The sequence below is a fragment of the Ictalurus punctatus genome, chromosome 28 (assembly GCF_001660625.3).
Source record: "Ictalurus punctatus breed USDA103 chromosome 28, Coco_2.0, whole genome shotgun sequence".
NCBI classification, from domain to species: Eukaryota; Metazoa; Chordata; class Actinopteri; order Siluriformes; family Ictaluridae; genus Ictalurus; species Ictalurus punctatus.
The window spans coordinates 1,729,559-1,739,254 of NC_030443.2; the positions used below are offsets into that span (position 1 = coordinate 1,729,559).

The 9,696-nt window shown below is 41.4% G+C and overlaps 1 protein-coding gene across 1 annotated transcript; it reads left to right on the plus strand.

Annotated features, from left to right (window-relative positions):
- Window positions 1-939: 939 nt before the first annotated feature.
- On the plus strand, window positions 940-6,578 carry zgc:153990 (Myb_DNA-bind_5 domain-containing protein). Its single transcript, XM_017459908.3, has 4 exons — window positions 940-1,156; window positions 2,862-3,043; window positions 3,583-4,035; window positions 4,147-6,578. Exons 2-4 carry the CDS (start codon window positions 2,911-2,913, stop codon window positions 4,560-4,562), a joined length of 1,002 nt encoding a protein of 333 aa, XP_017315397.1. The 5' UTR covers window positions 940-1,156; window positions 2,862-2,910; the 3' UTR covers window positions 4,563-6,578.
- The last annotated feature ends 3,118 nt before the right edge of the window (window positions 6,579-9,696 follow it).

Genomic DNA, 9,696 nt, shown 5'->3' on the forward strand with positions numbered 1-9,696 from the left:
TGTGATGCTTCCAATTATTTATTTAAATGAATTATGTTTGAACAGCAGCGGACTTCCTTTCCTGATACAACACCCCAAGGGAGAGATGTGCTACGATAACGTCTGTACTTACCGCTAGAAGCTAGCGAGCTAATCCCAAACAGCCAGTCATCACTTTATACCTTGTGCTGAACTCTGCATCCTGGGGAAATAAAATAAAAAAATACCATTACTATGAGTCAAGGGCTTCCCCTTGAGATTAAATCGAGACTTCTTTTCAAATGCCGCAGTATAGATTAAAACCTTTCTACTGCCACATTTGAAAAGAAATCTCAATTTATGGGATTTCTCAAGTTTCGCATTTCCTCCACACCACTAGAACGACCAATGATATCGTAATCCAAAACACAAGCACGGCGACTTGTTTCGACAGCTAGCCGATCTAATAAGCCACGCCCCTCAGCGAGTTTCTAAAACTGAACGACTTCTTTAAACCTCGTTAGTTTTTTTTTCTCCCTCCCCCCAGCTCATGCAGTATAGCGCACAAATCACCATCAGTATCAGCTACATAAAAATTAAAAAAAGGACACGTGGAAGTGCAAGGGGAAAATATTCTTCACCACATCATCGTGGTTCCCAATTCGAATTCAGTCGACTGTTTCATTGCTGAGTGTTCCGTTTCTCCTTGGTATGCTTTTGTAATCATTTTTTTGTTGTTGTAAAGAAACATTACACTTACACGTTTAACATGATCAAAATAAGAAATGATTAGAAGTCTTAGAAGGCCAGGCCAAACACATCCCAACTAATGTTTGTTCCTTTAGGATGTTGGACTAATTTTTAAATATGAAATCATGAAGCAATGCTTTAGGATTTGTATATGTGGAGTTATGTTTAAGTCTGACATAAATACAGACTGATCAATTCACAAGTGGGATGATGCTGAGCTTTTCTTCCTGAGATCTTGGTGCTGTAGCTACAGCAGGCCAGGCAGTGTGAGGTTAGGTGCTCAACAGCGCCACTGCTCGCCCGTTGTGGCCGAAGTGATGAACTGCAGGCCACGAAGAGGAGGAGACTGAGTTTGCGCGGCGCTGCTGCTGCTGCTGCTTCTGCTCCTGTACGAACTTTCTGGACGCAAACGCGGAAACATTCGCTGGGAAAATCCGGTATTTTTAAGGTAATCTTTGCACCGCGTGATTTGTGTATTAACTGTGCGCGGACAGTAGTTTCGCGAAGTGTCCGCGGTGGAAGTGAATAAACAACACCGTGTAGCTGCTCAGTAGCTAGCTATTGTTAAAATCCAACCGCGTCTGACCTGCTCCTCTGGCAGTAATGTTAAAACCGGCGTTTGGCGTTTGATTCCTATTGCACCCGTAACGTGTAAACACATCATAATAATTCCTGTATTCGCTGAACACTGGGCTAGAGACGTTTTTAAAGAGCGTGTCTAGATAGCTAAATTATTTGGCCAGCTAAGCATGATGGCGCTGCAGCCTCACTTTCGTTATTAAAAAAAAAAAAAAAAAAAACCTACTTCCGGATTGAAGACCTGAGGGGGAGGGAGGTGTTTCCATAGTTACTAGTCGCGCGCGCTGTACAGAAACGAATATTAATACACTAAACCGTGTCAGATATATATATAAACACTTATCTGTGTCAACAAGTCTTTATGAAGTCATGAATCAAAAGTCCTGCTTGATATTCACAAAGCCCGAGTTATTTTTATATTCCAATTTCTCGCCTCCTACTTGAAAGGTCCGTCGCGTTAATTATACGTCACTCGCAGTAACTTTTTAACCAGGTTCACGTAATTCACTGTGTGTGTGTGTGTGTGTAAGTAAATCACACGTTAAATAAACACACACTAATTGAAATGTAATAATGTTAAAGAAAATCACATTGTTTGAGTTAAGGAGGTTTACAGTCGTGTGTGAAAGTTTGCACACCCTTAGGACATAGAGCTTGGCATATCCCAGCTTGTTGGGACGTTGGGGTCGAATTTGGAGATCAAGGCCGGCCATGATACAGCTCAGCTAGAGCCGAGACGAGACGGTTAAAGGGCCTTGCTCAAGGGCCAAGCGGTGGTAGGTCTTTTAATCGCCGACCGTCTTATCAATAACCGAGCACCTTAACCACTTTGCCACCATTTCCCCAATAATGATTTATAGTTCTCTCATTTACAACAGTTCTCAAATGCTATGCATTTGATTCTTAAAAGAAAACATACTTAAATTATTAACAAAATCCATCTATTCAGAGATTAGGTTTGTTATTTAAGTGTACACAATAATATTACTGTCTGCTTATTAAAGATATAGAGCTATTTATACCTGAACTTTCCATAACTTCGATAATGGATGGTTTGGATTTAACTATTATAGCTGTAACTATTTTCTTTCTTTCTTTTTTTAAATTATGGCCCCCACTTTGAGAATCACTGATTTACAAGATATTTAGAGATATCTTCTTCATTATAACAAAGCTATTAGGATGCTAAGGTTCCAATTGCCTCCAACCTCTTTCACGTCTGTGTAATAGCGTTTGGATCTCAGTAGTGATGGTTGTTTTCGAAGTCGATCGTCCATTTTTCTCTTTTCACCCAGGAACTGTGAGGGATGCAAACTAATTGTACGTTTGTAGCTATTCGAGGTCCAAAGCGACTTAAGACTATAAACCCAACCAAAGCCGAGAGTTGAGCCATCGATAATGCGATTATAATATTAAAAAAAAAAAAACCTTTACATCCGTGTATAGAGAATGACTCGGCAAGGTTTAATACAGTATCCTGATAATATCTTAATACTGGTGTTGCATTATGAAGATGTATTATTAACAGAGCACTCTCATCAATGGTATCGATCCGTGTTTTACACCCGTGACAGGAAGTGAGCAAGGAGTAGAGGGCCTGAGAGACTCGGAAGCCAGATCAGAATGTCGGCGGCGTCTTCGCTGCAGCTCGGCCAGGACGGTGCGGTGCGCTACAAGAAGCGCAAAGCCAATTTCACTTTCAGCGAAGTGCACATCCTGTTGGATGAAGTGCGCAAAAACCGCCACATCGTTGTGGGTGAGTCTCTGACGTGACTTGCGGAGCACCTCTGTGATGTCGAAATACAGCTTTAAACACCGACGTCACGAAACATGCAACCTGTCAGGTCATGCGTATTCTAATAAAATACTATATGTGTAAATATGAGTTACAAAGCTCCCATATAAGAGATTATAACAGACGCTCTGAGCAGTAAATGTAATGATACAGTAATACTGTACTTTTGTTCATCGCCGTGAAGGACAAAGCAATGCCGTATTTCTGGTCAGAAATTGAGGACAAAGTTATTCAAGAACCTGCAGGTACATTTAATATCCATAGTCAGCAAGTCAAATAAAATACCCTCCAGGAATGGGCAAGTCATTGTCGAGGGAAGGCAACTTTTCGGGGTAGTAATTTACAGAGCAAACAAAATAATGGACTGGGCAGCACACTGGAGATTTTATTCTGCCTGGTGGGCTAGCTAATAAAATGTGTCCAGTCTTGAGATAATAATATTATAAACACTGTGTGTGTGTGTGTGTGTGTGTATATGTGTGTGTGTGTGTGGCGTTTAGGTAAGTTCAATTCTGGCATTCCCAGTGATGTGAAGAGGAGGAAGTGGACGGAGATCACACAGCGCATTAACGAGATTGGCGAGTGCGACCGCGAAGTCGGTGAGGTCATTAAGAAGTGGTCCGACCTCAAATGCGACACCAAGCGTAAAATCGCAGCACTGCACTCGGGCGTGGCCCTGCCCCACTCATCAGACCTCACGCAGACCGAAAACATCGTGGGCTCCATTCTGGAGCTGGACAAGAAGCCGTGGGAGGCGGCGCGCTCGTCGCGGGGACGCAGCAGGAGCGAGGATCAGGACACGACCATAGCAGACGAGGACGATGACATCGCCTTCATGGGGCCGGGATCGGTTCAGGATTCTCCCAGATCGGGAATCGAGACGAGGCCAATGCCGCCACCTGCTGCGGGAGTGGGGGGGTCCGAGATGAAATTTGACCCCTCGATTACCACAGGTAAGAAATGATTCTCTCAGTTTTTAGCTAATGGAAATGCGTGCCTCGGCTACTTGTATTCGTGAAAGCGTTCTGCGTAAAGAGTACATGAAGCTGTCGTTGCGCTTTCAGACGCAGACTCTCGCGGGATGGACTCGGACGACGACCACCACGACATGTTCCCCTCGTCTCTGAATAACTCGTACACGGAAGACGACGGAAATCTCAGCAGCGCCGCACACGTCTCCTCCTCGTCCGCCGGTCACGCTCAGGCGGGGGCGGAGTCAGAGAGCGCACGCGAGCAGTTAGCGCAAAGCGCTAGCCTTAGTGTGCAGGAGCAGCATGTGACGAACGCGCTGCTGGGCACGGTGTCGCGCTCGCTCGAGCTCCTGGCCGAGTCGGTGCAGCAGCTGGCGGAGACGCAGCAGGAGTTTGTGCGCGAGTCGCTGCGGCTGCAGAGGGAGACGGTGCAGGTGCTGCGAGAGTTCGCCTCCGGGGCGCTGACGCTTCTGCACGAAAGGGTCAACGGCAAACCGCCGCTCATTTAGACTCCAGCGAAGTTTGAACAGCGTCACTGCCAAAAACTTTACCGCAGCACCAGGACTGCGCTCATGCAAATCACACTAACTTTTAATCACTATATCGTAAATCCAAGAGGAGATTCTGTTCAGTCTTACGTGTTATTCTTGCGTGGTGAGCAGAATTATGGAATTGCCTTTAAAAAAAACTAAACAAAACAGTGTCCTTTCGAACGAGCACAAACGCTAATTAGGCAGCCTGCTTCTGGAAACACGGCAGCGTTAATGATGAAGTTTTGAAGCGTTCATGATGATAATGTGGACAATGCGCGTTAAATATCGTGAAATATCAGCACAGCTCTAGCAGGGAGGAAACACCGCAGTCTCCATGTCCTGAGATTGATCTCAGATATTACTTATACGACTCTAAAGCTGCCTTTTTACATCACTGAGTCGGGTGAAAATATTCCACAGGCTGTTGCGAGTCGAGTTTTGTGTGTGACGGTGTTTTAAACATCCATAGCAACAGTGGTGTTATTGACTTTATTATTATTATTATTATTATTTTTAAAAAGCTTGTTTTCTTTATTTTTAAATACTCGTACGCCAGGTGTCACTTTTATGACTTTTACGCCTATTCAAAAAGGACATCTTTTTAAGTGCTGAAAGCTCGACTGAGGTAACAGATGATAGCTATGGTTGCTAAGCAGTGATGGGCGGGGCTTAGAATCCGTTGTGATTGTCCGATGATAACAATACACTCCGTTTCGTTCATGCATTTTTCACACTCAAGGAAACAAAAAAGATTCAAATTCTTGCATTCCCGTTAGTTTACGATATTATCACCACACCACACACTGCTAAAACACAGTTCCTCAGTCTGAGCTGCCATGTTTTTATACTTTTTTCTTCTGTTGTTGTTGTAAATCTCATCTGGTGAGCGTAATTATAGGCTTGGTTTCATGCCCTCGTCCTGCCTGCAGAGTTTGTGAGGTACTTAGGGAAATGCAGCGAGGAAAAGACTGACGCCATTCTGAAAGGTCCACGATGAAAATTTTGTGTGTTCATGTTCACACTATACTCATAAAATCATAAATATCATTGTCTGTAACAGTGAAGACATTTATATTATGGGAATTGTTATCCTTTTTTTTTAACCTGTAAAAAATTGCCTCCACTGAAAAGTTCTTCCGTCAAAAAAAAAGAGGAAAAGAAAAGGTATTATTCTTCTGGATGCCATACATCATGTAAATGTGTCTAAAGGAAGTGAAATAAAGGCTCTGCTGCTCTTTTGGGAAAATGGTTTGGAGAAAAATCCGCGTTTCTAATGACCTTTATGTAACATGGAACATTCTGGATTGATCAGGAGCAGAAAACAAAATGGCGGCCGCGTTCATCTTTAGCTTTGTGCACTGACCTTGTGCTAACTGTTGACTTACAGCTTATGTTTATATATATATATATATATTTTTTTTTACCACAGCACTGTTGGATTCTGGATTCTGGTTGCCCTGAAGGTGTTGGTTAGTTTTCTGTAACAGCAGCTCTGACGTTAGTTCAGCTGCAAATCACAGTTTTATATTAATGTGCTCGGTTTTATACGTTATCGTTTCTATAGTAACAGTTGGACAGTGAGAGGAAACGCGACCTAAGACGCATGCGTCCACCAGAGGGCAGCAGAGCGCAGATGAGCGCTACATAAAACCAGTGGACGGCCACTCTCTCTCTCTCTCTCTCTCTCTCTCTCTCTCTCTCTCTCTCTCTCTCTCTCTCTCTCTCTCTCTCTCTCTCCTAATTTGCTTGGTGTGCTATCTGTGAATGTGCTGTTACTATAGAAACGGTAATGATTTAGATTGGGCTCATTAATATAAAGCTGTTTATTATGTTGTAGTGGTAACGCATTCATATTAACAGCATCCAGGGAATTGGTGTATATTAATTTCGTGGCGTATATTAATCTAATCACACAATCTCTGTCACAATCAAGAAAAATGCTTTGAGTGTTGTATGTCATGGAGCACACCACAGGTAAAACACCTTCCCACATCCCTGTGTCTGAATGCATTGTTCATTAAGTCATTGTGCATACACAGCTGCTGGTGTGTGAGAGAGAAAAAGAGAGAGAGAGCAAGAGCAAGCATGCATGTGGTGGCAGGCAGACTGAGGTCAATAAACATAATTGAATGGGGTAGGTAATATTGGTGTGTGTGTGTGTGTGTGTGTGTGTGTGTCTGTGTCTCCTGATGCAGAACAGTGGCTTATGTGTGCATGTTTGTGATTATGTATTACTGTGTCTGTGACTATGTAGTTATGTGTTTATATGTGTGTGTATGCAGGCACATGTGTGGCTGTGTAGTTGTGTGTATGTATGTGTGTGTGTGTGTGTGTGTGTGTGTGTGTTACAGCAGCTGCTCACTCTGTCATCACATTGGGTCTCCAGTGCGCAGATCCTGCATTGTGTTTCTGTCTGCATCTGCGTGTCTGTTATCCATCCACCATTTATTACACACACACACACACACTCTCTCTCTCTCTCTCTCTCTCTCTCTCTCTCTCTCTCTCTCTCTCTCTCTGCTGTCATAACTCAGCTGTGTTCTGCAGGTCATTAATATCTATTCAACACGAACAGCGCAGCTGCTGGAAGGAGCTCAGGTTCGTTCTGCCCTCAGAAAGATTCAGTGCTGATAAAATCACAGTAAATCTGGATTCTCTCCGTTCACGCAGACGCTTTAAACACGTAACATCATCGCACGTGTGTTGGATTACATTCATCTTCAGCTGCTTGAATTGCCGTTATTTAATCCTCAGAATTTGGAAAAGTCGACTATAGCTTTCGCGTCATAAACCTCATCGTCGATGTTTATTACAGATCATTTTTACGATTTCAGTTTGTGTTTATATTAGAATTTTTACTCTGAGATTTTCTTTTTAAACTGAAAAATTCCTTTTATAAATCCTTTCAGAAATGAAAATATATCTTACTGTACATTTTCCAATTCTTTTATTACTTTTATTGCTATGTTATGTTACTACATGTGAGTTTTAAAAAAGTAAACATGTTTTTTTTTATTTGCAGAAAGTAACGTTGTCGGACTAAGGGCTAACAAAAGAAAAGTAGATTAAACAAACGGCAGAATGTCCAAACATGAACTTTTATTTATTTTTTTATTCAATTTTACAGAAAAATGTGTGTATTGTTTTTTTTTTTTTTTTTTTTTAAAGTAACATTAAGTAATAGATCACACTTTTAAACCTGAGAGAATTTATAGCTTTACATCCAAAGGCCAATAATAATAATTAGTTGGGGGGTTTTTTTGTTGGTAATTTGATATTTTATGATTCTTTTTAGATGTTGTAGATTTCTGCACACAGTATATGAGGTTTAAGTGTAGAAAATATTATCCGCCTTTTTTGCTGTTTTTTTTATCCATCTTTGTATGTTTGTATTTTTTTGTCACAGATCCTTTAAAAAGGTGCTACATAAAACATAATACTTCATGAACCTGATAGTATTGAATTGTGAAAGACTTTACTTATAACGTATTATCCATTTGTGCTAAATTTCTTTCTTTTTTCTTTTTTTTTTCTTTTTTTACAGCTATTTCACAACCAAACGCAAAAAAGTTTTTTTTTTAAACTTAAAAAATTTAAAGTGTGACTACAGTGATATTTCTAAGTAAACATTTTGAGACGAAAACTAATATACTATAATACCATTAACAAAATTGCTCTGACATGAAAACTATAAGAATATATTTTTTGAAAATAGTCCATATTTTATTTAGAAGAATTCAGACTACAGTAGTACATTGTTAAATATTCAGTATGTTTTTGATTGAAGCAGTTTTTTCCCCCTGTAATTTTCTTCGAAAATCATTAAGCTAAGAAGTGTGGAACATTTAAAAGTTCAGACAGCGGCACGAACTGACCTGACACCAAATTTAATCCATTTCTGTTCATTAGAAAAAAATCTGCATCCAGTTTCCTTATTGTAATTTTTAATTCTTTGGGCACTGTCAATGTAAAGAAAAAGAAGGAAGTTAGGACTTTGAAGTTATTCGTGATATTCTGGGTGTGTAATTTGTCCATTGTTGAGTTGTGTGTGTGTGTGTGTGTGTGTGTGTTTTTCGACGTCCACGTCTGTTCAGTGCCAACTGTCACCTGCCGGAGTGACAAAAGAGAGAAGGATTAAGGAGGAGAAAAGCGAGGGATGGCGTTATCGATCGTTCTCCTCCCTGGACCACTCACTCCGCTGTGTGTCTCCGCTGACCTCCTGACCTCGTCTTTTCTCCTGATCTGTCCTCCCCCGCCGTGCGCCTCGTTCACTCTTTCATCTCACATCTGTCGCTCCGGAGGAGTGCAGCATTGGCCCGGGGGCCCCGTCCCCATCTCCTGAACAGCACCTACATGCCCCTTCAGACGGCCCCTTCTCTTCTCGTCTTTTCTTTTCTCTTCTCGTTTCCTATCAGTTGCTTGATTGCAGTCAAATCTGAAATTATTCAGATAAGCTCCCAAACACTAACCGAGAGAAACAAGTGTCTCGTAAAACACAGCAAGGAGCTGTGAAGTGAAGAAACTGGGAAATTCAGAAAAGCTCTGAAGCAAGAAACCTTGAAAACGAAGTACACACACACACACACACACACGCGTGCACACACACACACAAAAGCACACAAAGAAGATGTTTGGTATAAACACACTGACTAACCAGACAAAATACAGCTTATTTATCCTACAAACAAAAGCCACTGATGTCAGATCGCACGCATCATTTTGCTAGGAAAAAAAGTTCAATTTTCTCCCCCAAACGAGTTGTTTTGCCCCTCTGGAGGAAACCTTTTATGATTTTTATGAACAGAGGATTTGTCTTCTGAAGTAGAACCTCTTTAGAAATCCTGAACCATTAAAGAACCCCCCCCCCCCCCCCCCCCCCATCTAAGATAGTACTATTGAAGCTGATTAATGTGTGTACATAATGACCAGGATAATCTCATCTACCATGAATATCTAACACTAATATTAAATATTAAAGATGAAAATTTGTTATTTAACAAAGAATTCGTGCATAACTGTGTGTATGTTTTTGTAAGGAAATGTTTATGTAACATTTATGGGTCAGTCCATCTCAAGTGGTCTAATAATTGTAAAGTCGGTTGCTTGACCG